Below are 19,212 nucleotides of genomic sequence, written 5' to 3'. Positions count from 1 at the left end.
TATATCAAGTTCAAGAAGATGTAATTTAGGATATGAGAATGGCAAACACATTGCACTTATATCAACTAAATATAAAAGTGCATATTTCTTTCCTAATCTCATTGCCAAATTCTAATAAAAATCATTTTGCCCATAAGAAAGAATAATCTTTCACTGCATCAAACCATGACATACACATTAGTTGGGGACAAATCCTTTTGCCAAAGGAATTGTCACCACCATGCGAATTATTTCTTGGCCACAACCCTCCCGCAATCGAAAACAAAAACAGAAAAACGGAGGAGGAGAAGAGAAATCTCAGACGTATGGGTGGGATCTACCTGAAGGAGCGGGAAGCGACGGCGAAGATGCGACGGAGGCCGAGCCGGAGCATCGGGTACGCCCGCTGCGAGTACGCGGCGGCCTCTTCGGCGAACGCCTCCATCGCCGCCAAGAACCGGTTCAGGCTCCGAATCGGCGGCACGTACAGCGTCAGCGGCACCACCGAGAACCCCAACGCGAACAGCAGCTGCAACATTCCAACCCCACCGACCTCCTCCCCCCGCCCCTCCTCCTCCTCCTCCTCCTCCTCTACGTATGCCAACCAGATTTATCAATCAAACCCTCTTTCTACATCCAAGAAGAATATAAAGAAAGAGAAGCACGGCAAGAGAGGGATGAGCGGATCGAGGAAGGATATCAAGAGCTACCGAGGCGCGAGATATAGAGGGCGGAGTGGAACGACGAGAAGGATTGAGAGGTTTCTTTGAGCCTTTCTTCTTCCCCTCTTTCAATCCCCTCTATAAATACGTCCGTGCGGTTAGTTAGTTAGTTATATATATATATATATATATATATATATATATATATATATATATATATATATATATATATATATATATAAAGAATCAAGAATCAAGATTTTTAATGTAATAAATATGTAAAGGGTATATATATACACACTTGGCAAGAATCAAGATTCTTAACATAATACATATGTAAAAGGGTGTATATATATACACTTAGCAAGAATCAAGATTTTTAATATAATAAATATGTAAAGGGTATATATATACACACTTGTCAAGAATCAAGATTTTTAATGTAATAAATATCTAAAGGGCATATATAATTCACTTGTCAAGAATCAAGATTCTTAATACAATAAATGTAAAGGGTATATATATATACACACTTGGCAAGAATCAAGATTCTCAACATAATACATGTGAAGGGTACATGCACTTATCTAGAAACAGGAATTTTAGGTGACTGATGGTGACTCCATGAACAGGTGAATTATTTTGAGACACTGCATCATGAGGTGGGAAAGGAAGCTTCTGACTGTTGATTGTTAGTTGGAGAGGTTGATGAAGATTGAAGCAAAAGAAGCATTAGGGTTGCGATACTTGGAGTGACTCAAGTGAAGTCGTAAAGTGTGACGGAATCATCTCTTTTTCTTTTTTGGGTAGAGCTAATGCTTATGCTTGTTGGGTATTTTGATTCGATAAGGCTTTGTAAAACAAGAAGATTTAGGTCAGAAGAATTATTTTTTTACATACTCGTGTCGGTCTCGACCGAAAAAGAGGGACGACTTTTTCTAGGTTTTTGTATAGCAAGCCTCCTGATAATTTTATGATTCAGCTGGTTATTTTCACCATTAGTTTACCAATGCATGTTAACAATATAAAAGCCGAAAAATTCGGCATATAAACTGAGCAAAAAGCTTTGAAAGAGATCATACAATTATAAGTAGGTCACACCTTTGAATCACCAGAGTAATGGTCTGCATTCTTCAGATGCTTTACAAGATGACAAGGAAGCAAAGCCTCAATCACCTCCCAAGAAAGCTCCATGGTCCCTTTGCTGTCCCTATTCTGCAGATGGTTGAAGAGCTTTGTGAGGAATCACATGCATCATGCAATGCCTAATGCTGAAAGCTGTTCTCTTCCCGGTTACCAACAAAAGGATTGACTTCTAAAATTATGCATGATCATCCTACTGCACAAATAATTTCTTGTTTGTTCTTTTCGTATGTTTCATCCTTTGAGAAAGGATTTTTCCTGCCTTGAACCTTCGAAAAATTCAAGATTACAGAAGGCGGTTTCTTATCTTTACTTTTTTATTGAAGTTCTGTAAAAGGATGCGAGATTGTCATCTCGAGTGTGAAAGTTTTCCTTTTAACATGCTTCTACACAAAGCGACGTATTAAGCATAACAGAATCATCTTCCGTGCCCAAGTTTAATGCCTTGCCATGCACCACTAACCAAAAAAGCATGTACAGTAAATTGTTAAAAAAGGTCCGAATATTACCTCCAGAAACCGGCAAACATTCGCAAACTCATGTAGATTGATAGAGCTATCCAGATTCCAATGAAACCATGACTAGATGACAGGACAACCAGGCATGCAATGCTGACTAGTGCCACCAGGACCTGAAATGTAACATAACAAGATGCACTTTGAATGTAAAAAATTGAGGGATATAGAGCCACTTTATCTGTCATCAAATCATGATTCTGCTCGAGGTACCATGGAATATGCAGAGTATGCAAAATCTGATGCTCCATAGTTGATGCCATCGAAGACAAAGGCCAAAGAATTTATTGGCTGAGTAAGCGCAACAAACTGCAGGGACATAAACATATAATAAGTAGATATGTGATTCAGAGATATTCTTTTTAACCTACTTGGTGGGATGATCCGATGAATGAAACATGAACATATCATCACAGAGAAGTGCTTCAAATGGCCCAGCCAGATTATTTTTAATGCAACGGATGATAATATATATGTCTTCTGAGAATGAACTTAGTTACCGGAATTCCGATATGAATGAGTTGAAGCACTTCATTATCCTTGGTGAATAATCTTGACACAAATTGCAAACTGGTTCCAAGTATGATGCATAGGACCAGACCCAGAACCATACCCCACTGCAAGTGATGTGTAACTTAATTACTGCCGCCAAGTATGAAATTAGAACTAATGGACACTGAGACGAAATTGACTATTCAATAGGAAAATGTTACCTGCAGAACACGCGAAGCAGCGGATGTTGCCCTAGCATGATCCCTTCTGGCAAATGCACTTGCAAGTATTGCCTGCAAAAGTTTTGATAACCCTCACTATATTGTGGCATTGAAAAGCAGGGGAAAAATAAAAGCCTGAAGTTATATAGTTGGCATAGTCCTTGGCCAGGTTATAAGAGGTAGACAAGAAACCATCACAATGGACAGTCACACAAGTTCCTTAACTGTTATGTTCTGCCTTGGTCAAGCAACTAGCCATGACATTCTTCAGGTACCTCTACTTCTCAGTTTTGCTCAAGGAGATAAGTACTATCAGACAAGACAAGTTGCCGTGTGTGGATCATCTTTGTGAATAGGAAATAAGAGACAGGAAAACAATATCACAGACAGTGGATTATCTTGTACATGTGTGCATGTGTTTGTGTGCGTGCATGCGTGTGATTACCATGAGAGTGACATAAGACGTAGCAGAATGATCCTATGACATCAACTTGATTATAGGTAGGTGCTTCTCTTCTCATTCCAAAATACTTTATCTGTTCATGTAACATGCCTAGACATTCATTTGTGTGATATATTTTTCATGAAAAAAATTTGCGGGACTTGTGATGAAGAGCATCACAAAAATTATTAGTTAAAGTAGGATTTCAGTTTCTTTGGTGTCATCCAACATCAGTGTTTGCTACTAACAATCAAGCACATGTAAACGCAGATGCCTCCTAACCTGTCCAGCAACAGCCAAACCATCAGCAAGAAGAGAAGTTGCCAACCAAATCTGCAAGCATATCTGGAATGCAGCCATGGGAATTGATCCTTGTCGTGCAGCCATTGATGCTGCTAATGTCACGCAGAATGTTACAGCAATCACCCGTGCAAGCAATAGCAGACCTGAAATCCAGTACAGGTCAATATTCTGCAGAATAAAGAACACTTATTATGCATGCAGTAATAACTTGGTTTCAAGAGCCAAGGAGGATTATTAGCATGGTGAATTACCTATATGAGTTGAAAGCCAAATTCTAATGCATACGTACAAGAAATGCATTACCACTATCATAATATTTCTTCAGCTTTCTATTCTGAGACAGTTCTTACCAATTGCTTTTATCTAGTCGCAGAGCTTGGTGATTTCTCATAATCTTGACAGCTAGAAATGTCTTAAAATATACAACTGATAAATGTTGTACTACCATGATAAATATTGCATGACAGCTTTATATGATGAACTACTTACCATTTTTTAGGAATCGACCAAACTGCAGATCTTTGATACTAGGTGGCAAGATATCAACTTGCCTCAGTAATCTCCACAAGAGAATTAACGCAATTAAGTATCTACAAAGCATTAAATTCTTTTAGTATCCGGAATGAAATATGACAAAGCGAAAAAGAACATATTGATGTTTTCCGCAACTGATTTGGAAAATGAACATATTAGTGTTTTCTGCAATTAATTCTTGTTCAAAATTAAAGCAAATTAGAGAAACTTACTGCATGTATGTAGAGAGAAATAAGACAAAACTTACTGAGATATAACATGAGCAATAGCGGCACCACTGACACCTAATTGGAACACGAATATAAATATTGGGTCCAAAATTATATTGGTTGCATCTCCAACAACTGAGCTAGTCAGAAGAAAAAAAAAACTTTAGCTGGTCATCCAAACCATGTAACTGCAACAGTTGAAAGAACACAAGCAATAGGGTTTTACATGGGAGTGACAATTATATCAGAACTACTAAACGAATCACCACCAAAGATCAACTGCATCACCACTATATTCTATCTTTGCAGTTTTATACATTCTAAGAGACCATTAAGCAGATGGACTGATATTGACAGAATAAACATTTCAAATATCACGGTAATGTTATCGGTAACAAATAATTGAATAGAATTCAAAATCATGCTAACTGAATTGTGGAGAAACATGGATAAAGATCAAAAACAAAATCACCTATGAGGATGCTGCTTGATCCACTAGTATATAATTATATATTTTAGTTCAACCTTGGAAATTGTTTCGTTAACCTTGATATCAAACTTGGGTTGTAAAAGTAGATGTGGCCTTGAATATTACTGCATATGCATAAGCATCTTAATAAAGAATTGCCTTCCAGTATTGTGACTGAATAGATGCTTTGGCAACAAAAATACTGAAACATCAAATGTAATATGAACATGTATAGTGACTGGAATAGATAACTTCTATCATCTATGAGGGGTGTGGGTGAAGAAGCGGAAATGAGTGACTTACTCTTATATGCTCCATGATATTGAACCTAAAGGAAGTTCAGTTGCTAAGACTGCAGTATCATGAAATCGAGATAACAAAAACTGAATAAATCTTTATACACATAGGAAGTGCTAGACTTGGAAAGTAATGTCTGACGTTTCTCATAACATAGACAACGAGCAAGACAGGTACTTGAATTTTTCACATAAATAAGTCAAAATGATATGCAAGGGAACTCAAAACAGCAGCACAAGAACTACAAGGGGCACGTAAAGAAAGAAAATATTAGATCCAAACAGGATTCTGTTATGGGTTTGAAAGCCTTGTTTGCAGTTCAATGTCAACTAGAAACATAGGAAGCCAGTGAGAAAAAAAGAACTAAATTACATGAATCCCTATAATTTCACTTTTAATACATTATCATGATATAGCACAATCAGAACCGTTTATAGTTTTTCTTACCAGTTGCATAAAGAGGAGTTTTTGTATCCTTAAGTCCTCGAAAAACCCCTTGCATGGCCAGAGACAAGAGAACAGCAGGAGCACCAAGGGACCGCAATGTCAAGTACTGACATGCTGGTGTCATCATAGGGGAATCCTATTGACAAATAGGCCCTGTTATTGTATAGGCATAATTTACATCAAATAATTCTGAAATAAATTGGGAAAAAGACATCAGCATAGATATAAAGAAAAGATCCTCAAACTTCACAAAGGAGTAACCATTATCAGGCTTTTCAGAGCCTCAACATCTAGGACCTCTGAGAATAACTGTTGCTTCCACATATGTGGTATTATCTTTAACATAAATGATCTTGTCATGTAATGTTTAAAACATGGTGTTTACAATCTTTTATACCAAAGCATGAATTCTTCAAGAACCTAATGTCCCAATATACAAGGAACACATTTCTAGATTAGCACATTCCTGACTAATGACTAGGAAATAATGAAAGTTGAACAGGCTGATAGGATGTTACCCATGAGATGATAAACATTTTAAAACAATTGCTTGCATCAATTATTATAGACATAGGTTTATCGTATTTAGGCGTGAAATGGAGTCTAATCCTATTTGCTGAAGGAATCAAATCATGAACAAACTATTGCAGACCTGCTCGCTGGTAAGTGATATCAACAATTGTTTAAGTGAATGATTACTAACACATTAGCAACTTCTCTGGAGGGAATCACTTTCTTTTATCATTTGCAATCCTAAAACTCGTTACTGAAAATGATGATAACTTGGACATGAAACAGGCTGGAACATTGGCAAAAATGAAAAAATGACAATTATGACAAAAAAATGGACAACTTACAGAGGATGATAATACATACTTACATGTTTTATGCCCATATAGTTCAAAATGGGTTTTGCTCCAAAAACCAGAAATAGAGTTTGAAGAAAGCCAAGTATGCCACCGATTGCTAATGCTGAAGAGGCTGATGGAATGCGTTTATGATGCCCACACTCGGTCATGGTAGTAGATTTATCCAAGGAGGCAGATGAGGTATGTGCATGCTCATCATGATCTGATAAAGCAACACAAGACACAGATAAGACATAAATCCTGATGTAACTCAGCTTCTAAATATTTGAAATATCTGTTTGATAAATTGCCAACCACTTTTAACTGCCAGATTAATGTTTCTCAAGAGATCATAAACTTGCGATTGCCTACCATTGTGAGTTATCAATTCTTTCATTTCACTATCCTCAGAAAATGACCTTCGGTATTCTCCGCTTTCTGGGTCTCCACTGCGACTTTTGCTGACAGCATCTTCCTCAGCAACAAAGGATGTGGTGACACTAACAAGTGGAAAAATAGCAATTCTCGATACTTGATTGAACACCGCAATAGACACGCCTACGGCTGCGAGCTCCACCGGACCTGAATAAGATTGATGAAAAGGTGGACAATAAAATTAATGTTCCAATAGCAATTCAGTTGTCCATGGAATGAAACCAATCTGGATGCAACATATGTATGGAATAAACAAATATGTCTTGATCTAAAAGGAAAATTTTGGAGACCAATCAATAGCATGACTATCAATAAATGATAGATATATTTACTCTTAAGTAGATAAAGAGTGACGATTTATTTTATCATGCACAAATTGAAGTTCTTGAAGTGAAGGTGTTATCAACGTTCGAAACCGCGGAAGGAAAATGAATCAACAGTTCCTCGTGCTCAAGGAAGATGAAAAATAAGGTAACAAGTGCATCATCCAAGGCATCTGACAGCATGAATGAGGATTTGCAATCACAAGTCTGTTGAACCAGGTCTAAGCAACGTAACCGGTCAGGAATTGAAACCCTAGGAAAATTTCCCATCCAAATCACAAAAACCTGATATCAGCTGAAGAACAAGCATCTCTTAAATCTCCTTCCATAAAACAACGGCTGCTCAGTGAAAGATTGGAAAAGATGATCTTAGAGAGACACAAATGAGTGCGTAGAAATTCACCTTTTAAGACAAAATACACGAAAATTTATAGGATGGTAAAGGTATTGCGAAGACAGGGTAAAGTATGGTCGAGTCACAAAAATAGCAACCCAGACCAACCTATGTGACCGATGAAAGCAGTGTCGATGAGGGAGGCAATCGGATCAGCCAACAAAGCCAGCGCCGCAGGGAAAGCAATCCCCATGATCTCCAATCCAAGCTCATCCAATTTGAAGGCATGCCTGCGACATACATTCGTCAACGAGAACAGAGACTCCGAGCAAGTCGAGATTTTGAGGAAAGTTTCTCGAGGAGAAGCAAGACCCGTACCTCACATCCCTGAAGAAAATTCGAAGAGGAGAAGACATCAACGAGGTTGCAGCCGAATCCAGCAGCCTATAATTCAAAGATGACATCTTTTCAACCGGAACAAATCAGTCCAAGCCAGAAATGCAGCTCCTCCGTATCCACCAAGCAATACTTTAACGAAGAGATTAAGAACAAAACACCTCTCACAGCGCATCAGCTCATCTTTTTCTGCAGAATAATGCGAGTCGGAATAATAAAAGCAGCAACAGTTGGGGGTAGAACGACAAGGACTTCCCTCCGCAGAGCTTTACAAACGCGTGCTCTAACAAGTGCCAAGCCTCGATATTCCCAACCCAGTCCGGTCACCCACCAGTGGAGAGAGAGAGAGAGAGAGAGAGAGAGAGAGAGAGAGAGAGATCCTTGTCCTTGTAGGAATTAGCACACTGCAATACTTCTTGTAGTTTACCGGAAAGAGAATAAAACCTTCTCCTCCTCCTTTTGGGGTTTCAACAGTCAATATAATATAGGATGAATTTTTCATCAAAAAAAATATTTTTTATTTAAAAAAAACATTTTTATTGAAAAATAATGAAGAAAAGACACCTTTGAAATTAAAAAAATTTAGAAAAAAAAGTTTTTTTATATGAAAAATCATCCTATAAAAAAATTTAGAAAAAACAGATGTGTCGTGACTGATGAGCCAACACGGCTTGATCAACGAATCGATGTCGAAAGTTTTTATCGGTTCAAACGTATCTTGGATCCAAAATATATCTCATCATTCATAAAAAAAAGCTTGAATTTTTTTTTCTATCCGGAACGCAATCCATCGATTTATATTCCCAATAAATGACAGAGAAAATGGTTGAGATGTCAGTGGCAGCTTCATCGGTCTTCTGTTGACTGAAGACTCCGTCGTCGGAAGAGAATTAGCGCGGAAAGAACAGCAAGCCTTTTGGCTTGTGGTCGTCTCGGCGGAACTCGGACGGACAGATTCGTCAGGGAAAGCAGTGGTTGGTGTCGAAGCCTTTCTAAAGTCTCTTAGTGCTGTCACTGTGCTTTCTTTCTGCCTCACTGTCAGTAATGCAACATGAAATATTCTTCTCATCGAGAAACAACATCAACTGTTGTTCTCATCGTAACGATCCCATATGATCTCGGTTTTTGGATAGATCGACTATCATCGATCCCTTTGTTCTAACCTCATCGCGGAGGGATATTCTACGCATATGGACATCATCAACATTCATGATATCGAAAGAAACAATATTTTAGACAGCACAAACAATGCGATTAGAAAGAAATCATAGTCAACTTCAATTAAGATTAGAATAAATGAATGCTACACGCCATCCGATATCTTTCTCGTGAAGATAAAAGAAGTGGCGTGCTGCTACCTTCCGTTGACCGTCAAAAGCTCGACCATTTTGGTTTGAATGTCTTTGAAGCTTCTTCCTGGTGCATTTGTGGACCAAATGGACGGATCAAACAAAAAAGAAAACCTCAAAAGGTACGGTGAAGAAGAATCGAGACGATTCAAACAGGTGGTTTCGATCATCTTCTTCCTTTCCTATGGACGCGGTAACTTCGTGGGAGTTGTGCAGTATAATGTACGAGAGATCTGTCGTCGGAGGAGAAGGAAGGAAGGAAGGAAGGAAGGAAGTTTTGATGGCCACACGTTTGGGTTGCGTTTTGTGGACTGCCACCGCCATTGCCTCCGTCTCACATGAGAAGCCACCTGTTTGAGAGCCGATGCATGAACGCGACTACCACAAAAAGAGAGAGAGAGAGAGAGAGAGAAAGAGAATGAGCTCGGGAATCTGTTCTGGATGACAGACAGAATGGCATCTCCATGTTGTGTGTATGCATAAATTATGCATTTGGATTGGATCCAAATCTATGGGAAGTTCTATTCAATTGGAATTAATATAATATTTGAATCATGTGATTCAAAATATATTATGTATAAATTAATTTTATATTGAAAATGGATAAAAGTAAAATTAATTTATAATAAGGATATAATGAAAGTTTTATTATTATTTTTACTTAAGTATTTTAGCTAATGATTTGGGTTCAACAAATTTAACAAGCTAATTAGCACATTAGGTTCGGGTCATAACAAAATGTATTAAATTGATCTCAACGGCTCTATGTCGACACCAGTTTCAAGATGATATGTTGGTAAAGTCACATTCATTAATGGATCCCGATGAGTAAGATAGAGGCTCTCACTAATCTTTGTCCTCACCACCAGATGCCCAGGTATGAAAATTCTTCCGAATATCATATTCTTCATAATATAACTAACTCACTCTTTTTCTATCTCTCTAACTTAAGCATCAAATGAGTCACATCGAAACTTAAACCTCTCCCGACATTCACCTGTCGTGCAGGATCCCTGGCATATACGATGAACCATTGTGAGACAACTCCCACGGACAAACGGACCGCCTTTCCAAGGTCAGTTCACCCCCTCCATAAACGAGATTTAAACGATTTATTTAAAATTTAAATATAAAATTAATTTATCCTAACCACTTAAGTCTACCAGGTAAAATAAAGATCACCCTAAAATCTTCTGCGTATCAAACCGGCTCAAGCCACACTTGGTTCGTCGACGGTTCAACTCGGGTTCACGCGATTCATTGCATGACTTCGCCCTTCGTACGTGGCCATCCACAACAGACGTGTGTCGAAGCGTATGTCCACGTCGAGCCTAACAAGCCCACCTCTCTTTCCCACGCGTCAGTCTCGCCCCCACGTGTCCATCCCCTTCTCCCTCTCTATATACGCTCCCTTCAATTCCATCGCCCGTCCATATCCTTCTCCCTATGAGAACTTCCCTTCAGGCCATGGGCGACAGCGAGCGCGAGCGGCACCCGACCGAAGCGGTGAAGGGCCACCTCCCGGAGAAAGGCGGCCCCTCGACCTCTCAAGCTCTCGCGGTGGCCACACTGCTCCCCCTCGGCGGCGGCCTACTCGCCCTCGGCGGGCTCACGCTCGCCGGCTCGCTGATAGGGCTCGCCGTGCTGACGCCGCTGTTCCTGCTGTTCAGCCCGGTGCTGGTGCCTGCGGCGCTCCTGGTGGCGCTGGCGGTGACCGGGTTCCTGGCGTCGGGCGCCTTGGGGCTTACGGGGTTGTCGTCGATGGGGTACCTGCTGAACCAGGCGAGAGGGATGTTGCAGAGGACGCCGGAGCAGATGGAGGACACGAAGCGAAGGGTGGGGGAGGTGGGACAGAGAGCGAAGGAGGCCGCGCGTTCCGGTCAGAGAACCTAAAGCCATCTATCTCCACATACGTGTAATCTTGGTGCTGTAGTTTGAGGATGTGATCCAACCCGTTAGCAGAAAATAATCCGACGTAATGAATAATGCTTACGATCGTTCCCTAAAATTCATTTTCCGACATTAAATATAGAGACTATATTTTGTCGTCTCATCATCTTTCACCCATATCTTATTGAACTCCAGAAAGAAACGAAGGCCTTAGTAGTATACTTTTTACCACAGATAAGATACTGAGACAAAAGGATAAGGATTATTATAATGAGATGGATGAGATCACGCAGTGCGATTCGTCGAAGGATGAAGACAGTGGGCAATAAGGATTACGACAACACAGAGAGCAGCTGGTGAAGCCATCATGTGATTGCTTAGAACTCTACTGCAAACCCTCAGGTCTTCTCAGGTGTTGGCATCCATTAATTATGCCTCTACTTGTCGTTGAAGTTGCTCCTGCGAGTCACCAAAGAATTCTATATGAGAATTTGAAGGTAAAAAAATAGATATTTTATCACCAGCATAATTTATTTGATGGCTGCGATCTGTGAAAATATGTTCTAAAAGAAGTAGGATGATGCTTGTGATCGAAGAAAATAATAGAAGATAAGAATAATTATTCAAGAAGTTTTATCGAAGAAATGAAAATACTTTAATACATTAATATGTTCTCTCTCCTATTTATATAAATTAGGAGAAAAGATTTCTCTCAACAGAATAGAGAATTTCTCTCAACAGAATAGAGATATTTCTACATATAATTGGAGAAATCTTATCTTCTGACTACTTTAATTTCAAACCATATCGTTGGATGTTATTCGTAATAGATCGAAGAATGCTGATGATTCAAGAGATCACTATTAATTTGTGGTGTCGGTCAGCAGCAATCAGAAGAATCAATGACTAGCAAATCATGCATGTGTGATTAATAATTTGATCTTCATTTAGATTTATTCTAAGGTTCAGAGTAGCACTGAAAGGAAAAGCAGCAGTCAACTATTCAGAACATTACTGACCTCCGTCACAAAGAAGGCATGGAATCCATAGGGAACTCTGGTCGGAAGCTCCACAACCGCAACAGGATCAGCAGACATCGTCTTCGCATCTATTACATTGACTTCAGATTTCCTTCAGTGGCAAAACCATTTTGTCATTTTTACAGTAAGATTAACCGAGTGACAAGATTGAATGATGATATAAAGAGAGAGTACCCTGTGTTCTCATCATGTACGAAGAATATTAGGTAGCCATCATCCTCTTCTGATGAGAAACCAGGTTTGTGAGGCACAAAGACTGCCTCAGAACCATATCTTCCAGGTCCAAGATCAAAGATGCCTTTTACATTTCCTCCAACTTGGAACTTCTTCTTACCAGTTTCTGGTTCAGCATGTAGGTCAAACTTGATAATGCCCTCTACCTTCGCAATGCTGTTAAGCATGGTGCAATAGACATACCGTTGCTTCCTGAAACCCCAGTTGAATATGTTACAAAGTTAAGAACATGATTTGGATGATATTAAACTCTTTTCTTGAGACGAACTATGGAAGAACCAATAGAAAAAAACTGTATTTAGACATAAGAACCTACAAAGGTACACTCGCAATTAGTTTAGTCCTCCACTTTGATGGTGAAAGATAGATGAACAGAAGAGCAAAACAAGTTATACCTATGGACTAAGTAACATAAAAACAAGTTATACCTGCCCGTGTAACTCTCATTGATCCGAGGGAAATCGACCGCAGAGACTGACAGTTGTTTCTGTGAAGCAGCACCAGTCTTTATATTGAACCTCATCTCATACCTGATAATTAAAACACCATTTAAAGAGCAGAAAATTAACAACAAATAAAAAATAAAACATTCATAGACATACAGTTCGTTTATGAAATTCTCAACATGATCTTTCACAGCTCCATTGATCTGGTCCAAATCTGGATTCTCAAGGCGGCCAGCGATTAGAACAACCTCATCACCTTCCTCCCAGGCGTTTGCTGATTAAAGAAACCCATTACAACCACCAAAAATTAATGATAATTTTGCTAGTACTACTCAATGTTTGTATATTACAAATTTGCTTTTAGGATCCCAAAAGTGATTGTACTATTCGCTATTACAAATTCGCTACTCTGAGTCAGTCAAAATCACTCGAATTTACTGAACTCCGCCGTACCGCAAAGGATCTCATCATGTAGGGCATGTGGAAGTATAGAAAATTAAAATGCCAAACACAACAACCCAAGCTCAGGCATGGTTCTGTTTTTCACATGTTAATCATTGAAACTTTTTGAAAATAGTGAGATCTTGGACATAGCAAAAAATGGACTGGTTATTCGACAAGGGTGTGGAATAAAAAAAAGTTTAAGCAATTCAAATCTAAAAACAAAGAAGATCTAGGAAATCTCTTTAGAAACAGATTGAGGAGGGCCTTAAGATTGAGGATAAAATAACCAGCAACTACGAGTTACTCTACAAGAACCCCAAAGATGATTAACAGAGAAATTGACATGATCATCCTTTACGGACAAGAGACTCACCGTTATGGAATATATAACAATTAGGAAGTTCAAACCATGTAATACGCAGATCATCCTTTGCATATCTTGGAAGTACACCAAAACGAGATTTCTTTGAAGCATCAAAACTAAATATTAGTTTTCCCTTCACCATCTCCTGTAACCAGTTAAAATATACAAGGAGATATTAGTAGAGCATGCTACCATTAACAACTCTCCATTTCAACATTAGCAAATCCAATGTGTATCACCATGGAACCCATCTGCTAGAATAGCATAATCTTATGACTAATTTAAAAAATGTGAAAAGTTAAATATATAACAATACTGTACATTTGGCCGGAAATACAGAGGCAAATCCATGAAGATGGCATAGTTCTCAGTGATGGCAAAGTCATGCATCATGACAGGATCTGGTATTGTTATCGGTACCGGATCAAGCATTACACCATCCTTGGTAATGACTCGATAAGTAACAAAGGGAGGTAAATGTGAATATCCAAAGGTAAACATTTCATCTGCATTAAAGAGCAAAAGTACATCAAGAAGCACTTTTACTAGTATAATGTAAGCAACAGACAAAATTTTTGGCTACGTACCAGTGACAGGGTCAACCTTTGGATGAGCAGTAACTGAATGAGCCAACCTCTTGTCGTAATCTAACATCCCAAGTGTTTGCAGGTCTCCATCCTCTAGAACCCTAACAACATCTAGAATGCAATAAAAGAACTCAGATATCATTCAGTTAGGTGATATGACATTGTAAGGATCAGAGTCTGACTCAAGGATTTAAATCTCAATTTTGGTAACCGGGCAGACTGGTGCGGTAACAATATACTGAGCTCCACTTGTATCACTCATATTACTGAAAAACATAACAAAGAAAATCACACCTGACCTGTATGGCCTAGTTCTAATCCTTGGTCGAACCAGTAAAATATTGGTCGTTGGTATGTACCAATGATTGCTATTAAAAACCTTGAGCCAACTAATAGACAGATATGAACAAGAGTAGGCAAATACACTCGTACCAATATAAAATGAAGCATCCTAATACTCTGAAAAAAGCAGATAACCGTAAAATTATCAACCTGCAAATCTAAACAACACAGTAAGTTATTAGGATACTTACATGGCTTATCATCTTCTGACAAGGCCAAAAGTTTCCCATTATGGTACACAAGAGCTGTATTAGCTGGAAGCAGGTAACGTAAAATAAAGTCAAGACTAATAATATGCTCAAGCTTGGCCTCATCCACATAGCATCTGAAGATTAGAGCTGTATGTTTCTAAGATTCATAGGAAAAACAGTACCTGTTCCAATTCCATATGAAACATCCAGTATTTTCAACTTTGCTCGAAGAAGTTGCATTTGGACCATGAATAATCCAAACAATCCTTTAAGGTCTCCAAGCTGCAGGGGATGCACAACCAGCATTAAAGCAATTCATAGACACTCCACAAATAACAGTATCTGCACTTAATCTCAAATCACGCAGCAAGGCTCCAAACATAAATTGGAAGAGTTTGAAAAGTACAAATGCAAGTAATAAGAACCTAGATCTCTTAAAGAACAACTTAAGCTATTACATACATAATCTTTGATTATGTATCATTGATTACTTAAGTACTGCTGAAAACCAAATATGTTTGTGATATGGACCATGTCTAACACAAGACAAGTTTACCTTCATAAATTTTGCTCCTCCAAAATATTCTTCTTGCTTAAGACGTGATGTCTTGACATAACGTGAAACATAGGTTGCTTTTCCATCTTTGATGCGCATGCCATGAATCATTCTGCAAAATTCCAAATGAGCATCATCATGCATTATACAGAACAACTGTATCATCCAGATGACCTCTGTTTCCAGAACCAATGAATAGTTGGTTATCTACACTGAAAATACAACATTAAAGAGTTGATAAAGATCAGATGAAGGTCCTATGAAGACTATCTAATATATTTCTCTCTTGTGGGGATCTATCCTTTGATGAATACCTAATCCTGCATGAGTCTTATACCTTTTATCTTTATATTTATAAGCGTTGAGTTGTCGCACATACTCTATACGTAAGCATGTAGGAAGTTATTGGATTATACAATGGTGAGCATTTTGTAATCATATAACCTCACGTAGTAATATATTGTTCAAGAATTTAAATTCGGTCTGATACCAATTTCTGTAACCAGTCAAACCAGTACATGACCTGTAGCATCCGGTACCATCAGAAAAAATAAATACGACCACTACCAACCTATATAATCTAGTAGCCTTGGTCGGACAGGTAAATAGCAGTCATATGTACCAGCCCAACCAGTATTTGATTCCTTGAAATTGTTCATATTGGCCAACAAATATCACCTGTCATTTTGCTTTTCGTTCTACACCACCTTCAATTGTAAGTTTCATTTTGCATGTGCAGGCGCTGAGAAGAAACACAAAGCCAACTTCATGGACGAGCAATCCATGTACATGAATATATGCTTATGGGAAAGTATGTTAAGTATCACATCATTAGTCCAATCCCAGAGCAAAAAACTGTCCCCAATATATAAATATATATCAAAACGGACTATACATTCCTTGATTTAAGACCAAAACCAATGATTTAAAATGTGCTAGGTGCCAAAAGGCGCCAAAGTCCCAAAATGCTCACCAAGTGAAGCGAGATGCTCGAAAATATTAAAATATAAAAAGCGTATAATATAATTGATTAATATGATTATATAAATAAAAATATGATATTAAATTAAAAAGATCTAAAGTACCAAGTCACACTATCCTTAAACCCTAATAATAATTTTAAATAAATAAAAATTAGCAGTGTTAAAATCTAAATAGTGTATTATCTAAGGATTACAATACCAAATGCTACTGGCTGGTATCGTTGATCTAGTCTCCTATCGTATCGGATGATACGGGGTCGTATAGGGCGGGTACTGAGAGAATCACATCATAATCGATTTTTTATAACAAAATCCAATATCACCCGTAGGCAAGTACTGTGTTATGATGTCCCACAGCCAGCAAAATCTCTTCTAGAGAATGGCTATCCTGGTAAACATGTAAAAAATATTAACTAACTCTGACAAATATACTTAGTTAGCACACAAATTACTAACACATGTCAGAAGTGGAACTAGCAAAGATAAACTAAAACAGTGGATCTATCATAAATAAGCATTCTCTATTTCTTCCTATTAGAAAAAGTAACAACTAGACATAATAGAACTCTTTGAATAGCTGAATAATTGATTAGGCTCCTCAGAACAAAGTGGCCATACAACACATACCCATCACCATCAAACCTGCACAAATGGGAAAAGATAGATGTCAAATAAACAAATTGACCATCATCATGAGAACACTTCAAATGGAATTTCATGAGATACATTCAGCCAATTCTTGCTCTCACTTCCAGAAAATCTGAGTTAGATGCATTTCACAATATTAATGAAAGAAATATGCCTCTAAGCATGTAGTAGAAAACTAGTAAGCTATAGCATTTATATACAAAATGCTACGGGACAAGAAGTACAAGACATGTCCTTAGTATATATAGTAGCAATTTCATGGTAAAACAATGTAAAAGTCCAAAAATCATGGACATCTTTCTGCATTTATAAGTATTACCAAACTTGGATACGAGAACAACTCATTACAAGCAAGATTTCAGAGTTCAGAGGGGAAAAGGTGGAAATTATATAAAACATTGAATTATAATTATGCTAATGAAGAACATATAAAACAACACGAGACATGGATTAATTTACATGCTGATCACATGCCCACACGAGCACAACTCAGAACGTGCCAAATATTGGTAGCACATTCAACAAATCTCAGCAAAAAATGACCAAAAATAATAGGGAAAATTAAAAAATAGAAAGATATGTTCATGTCCATTAAGCAAGCAAAAGAAAACAAGAAAAGCTACAAGAACGTTCTGTACTTGTTTAATAAATTCAGAGAAAAAAAGGAATCGTTTGGAAGAGGAAGAGAAATACCAGTGGCATCCAGCTACAGGAACAAACTTGGGATTAGATCCAACTCTGACAAACTCTCCGTTCAAGCATCCCTGGCAACTAGGACATTCACAGTTCAGAATCTTCACAGAAATCTACCCTCCAAGAACTCATGTTAATCAATATTTTAATCACATCACCAAGGGGGTTCCAAGATTTAATCAAGAAATCCCCCCTAAAACAGAGCATTCTTCCACCAGCAAGGTTTGTTTTTTCAAGAAATAAGTTCGATTTCACGTTCAGGAAATAAATTAAGATATTTTTCCATAACAAAACCAAGAAATATCCGTCCTCTCCACCAAATCTTACGCTGAAAGAAGGGAAAATTCCCTTTCAAAATCATCCAAGATCAAGAAAAGATTCCATTTTGCGTGCCAAACCGATTCTAAATCCAAAACCAAACCAGAATTTTACAGAAATGGAGCAGATTTAAATGGCCAAGAAAATCGAGACAAGAAACAAAAAGAAAACAACAACAAACCGAGGGAAGACGAACGAGGTTTGGGAATGGACTTACGGGGAGTGTACCGCGAACGGGGAGGTCGGGGAAGGGCGGGGTCTCGTCGCGGACGGGGGCAAAGTTGCCGGCGAGGTACTGGAGAGGCGTCTTGGCATCGTGCATGAGGTACACGATTACCCGCTCGATCAGGTCCACCGTCGCGGACACCAGTCCTTTCCTCGGCTTCGGATTCACCGCCACGACGCCCCTCTTCTTCTTCCCCTCCTCCTGCAGCAGCTGCTTCTTGACACCCATGGCGTTCTCTTTGCCGGCCTCCATCGTTTGCGTCGGCGTAGCGCAGCTAGTGGAACCAGCGGGAACCGTTTATATAGTCACCTGGGCAATAGCGACCCCAAGAGGTACAGAGAAAGGTGTCGGTCGGATTTCCTTCGTGGTGGCTTCTTCATGACGCACCACAAAAAATATGTGTACGGAGATCTTCCAAAGATACTCCATCTGAGAATCTTTGGTTGAATACGCCACAGAAATAAACGTGGCAAAAACATTATATTATTCTAAAATATATGATATTCCAGAGATACTCCATCTGAGAATCTTTGGTTGAATACGCCACAGAAATAGACGTGGCAAAAACATTATATTATTCTAAAATATATGATATTGTACATACTGCACTGTTCCAAGCATATATATATATATATATATATATATATGGATACAGAGAGAAAAATCAATACAACAACAGATAGGAGCTATCATTAAAAGGTTAGGAAATAACATATTTACCTGACATGCATTTGAAAACTCAAGTTAATCATATATTTTGAGCTAAAAAATTTGCACAAAAAAATTGAAATAATTAAAATATCATCAATTTTCTTACAAAAATAGTATCGATGCCGTCTACTAAAAAGATAA

The 19,212-nt window shown here is 38.3% G+C and overlaps 3 protein-coding genes across 4 annotated transcripts; 1 reads left to right on the top strand and 2 right to left on the bottom strand.

The window, feature by feature from the left end:
- Nucleotides 1-1,657: 1,657 nt before the first annotated feature.
- LOC135608459 (protein DETOXIFICATION 42-like) lies at nucleotides 1,658-8,477 on the bottom strand. Of its 2 annotated transcripts, XM_065101373.1 has the most exons (14): nucleotides 8,211-8,477; nucleotides 8,032-8,097; nucleotides 7,822-7,943; nucleotides 6,934-7,143; nucleotides 6,594-6,784; nucleotides 5,714-5,849; nucleotides 4,539-4,635; nucleotides 4,247-4,347; nucleotides 3,737-3,900; nucleotides 3,013-3,084; nucleotides 2,800-2,916; nucleotides 2,513-2,608; nucleotides 2,294-2,415; nucleotides 1,658-1,856 (listed from the first exon to the last, which is right to left on the bottom strand). In XM_065101373.1, exons 1-14 carry the CDS (start codon nucleotides 8,222-8,224, stop codon nucleotides 1,814-1,816), a joined length of 1,551 nt encoding a protein of 516 aa, XP_064957445.1. In that variant the 5' UTR covers nucleotides 8,225-8,477; the 3' UTR covers nucleotides 1,658-1,813. The 2 variants fall into 2 exon arrangements, with proteins under 2 accessions (XP_064957445.1, XP_064957444.1); XM_065101372.1 differs by having other exon boundaries at nucleotides 8,032-8,476.
- A 2,345-nt stretch (nucleotides 8,478-10,822) lies between these two features.
- Nucleotides 10,823-11,448, top strand: LOC135608463 (oleosin H2-like). The gene has a single exon (XM_065101380.1). The coding sequence runs from the start codon at nucleotides 10,845-10,847 to the stop codon at nucleotides 11,289-11,291; it is 447 nt and encodes a 148-aa protein (XP_064957452.1). The 5' UTR covers nucleotides 10,823-10,844; the 3' UTR covers nucleotides 11,292-11,448.
- Nucleotides 11,449-11,486: 38 nt separating this feature from the next.
- LOC135608458 (carotenoid 9,10(9',10')-cleavage dioxygenase-like) lies at nucleotides 11,487-18,683 on the bottom strand. Its single transcript, XM_065101370.1, has 14 exons — nucleotides 18,352-18,683; nucleotides 17,817-17,887; nucleotides 17,103-17,117; nucleotides 15,493-15,604; nucleotides 15,119-15,218; nucleotides 14,937-14,999; nucleotides 14,404-14,514; nucleotides 14,138-14,322; nucleotides 13,826-13,961; nucleotides 13,165-13,282; nucleotides 12,991-13,092; nucleotides 12,503-12,754; nucleotides 12,308-12,419; nucleotides 11,487-11,747 (listed from the first exon to the last, which is right to left on the bottom strand). The coding sequence occupies exons 1-14, from the start codon at nucleotides 18,610-18,612 to the stop codon at nucleotides 11,718-11,720; spliced, it is 1,668 nt and encodes a 555-aa protein (XP_064957442.1). The 5' UTR covers nucleotides 18,613-18,683; the 3' UTR covers nucleotides 11,487-11,717.
- Between the last annotated feature and the right edge of the window lie 529 nt (nucleotides 18,684-19,212).

This window comes from Musa acuminata, chromosome BXJ2-3, assembly GCF_036884655.1.
Source record: "Musa acuminata AAA Group cultivar baxijiao chromosome BXJ2-3, Cavendish_Baxijiao_AAA, whole genome shotgun sequence".
NCBI classification, from domain to species: Eukaryota; Viridiplantae; Streptophyta; class Magnoliopsida; order Zingiberales; family Musaceae; genus Musa; species Musa acuminata.
Note: the sequence above shows the minus strand (reverse complement) of the source record. Positions and strands in the feature narration are given on the sequence as shown.

What these genes read in the sequence shown, in the direction of transcription:
- LOC135608459 (XM_065101372.1), bottom strand. Translation starts at nt 8,117, where the DNA reads ATGTCATCTTTGAATTATAGGCTGCTGGATTCGGCTGCAACCTCGTTG. An exon ending in ATTTTCTTCAGGGATGTGAG is followed by an intron (nt 7,944 to 8,031) that starts GTACGGGTCTTG and finishes TGTATGTCGCAG; the next exon opens with GCATGCCTTCAAATTGGATG. An exon ending in CTGCTTCGCGTGTTCTGCAG is followed by an intron (nt 2,917 to 3,012) that starts GTAACATTTTCC and finishes CATCACTTGCAG; the next exon opens with TGGGGTATGGTTCTGGGTCT.
- LOC135608463 (XM_065101380.1), top strand. Translation starts at nt 10,845, where the DNA reads ATGAGAACTTCCCTTCAGGCCATGGGCGACAGCGAGCGCGAGCGGCAC.
- LOC135608458 (XM_065101370.1), bottom strand. Translation starts at nt 18,612, where the DNA reads ATGGAGGCCGGCAAAGAGAACGCCATGGGTGTCAAGAAGCAGCTGCTG. An exon ending in AAAGGTTGACCCTGTCACTG is followed by an intron (nt 14,323 to 14,403) that starts GTACGTAGCCAA and finishes TCTTTAATGCAG; the next exon opens with ATGAAATGTTTACCTTTGGA. An exon ending in ATGCCTTCTTTGTGACGGAG is followed by an intron (nt 11,748 to 12,307) that starts GTCAGTAATGTT and finishes GGTGACTCGCAG; the next exon opens with GAGCAACTTCAACGACAAGT.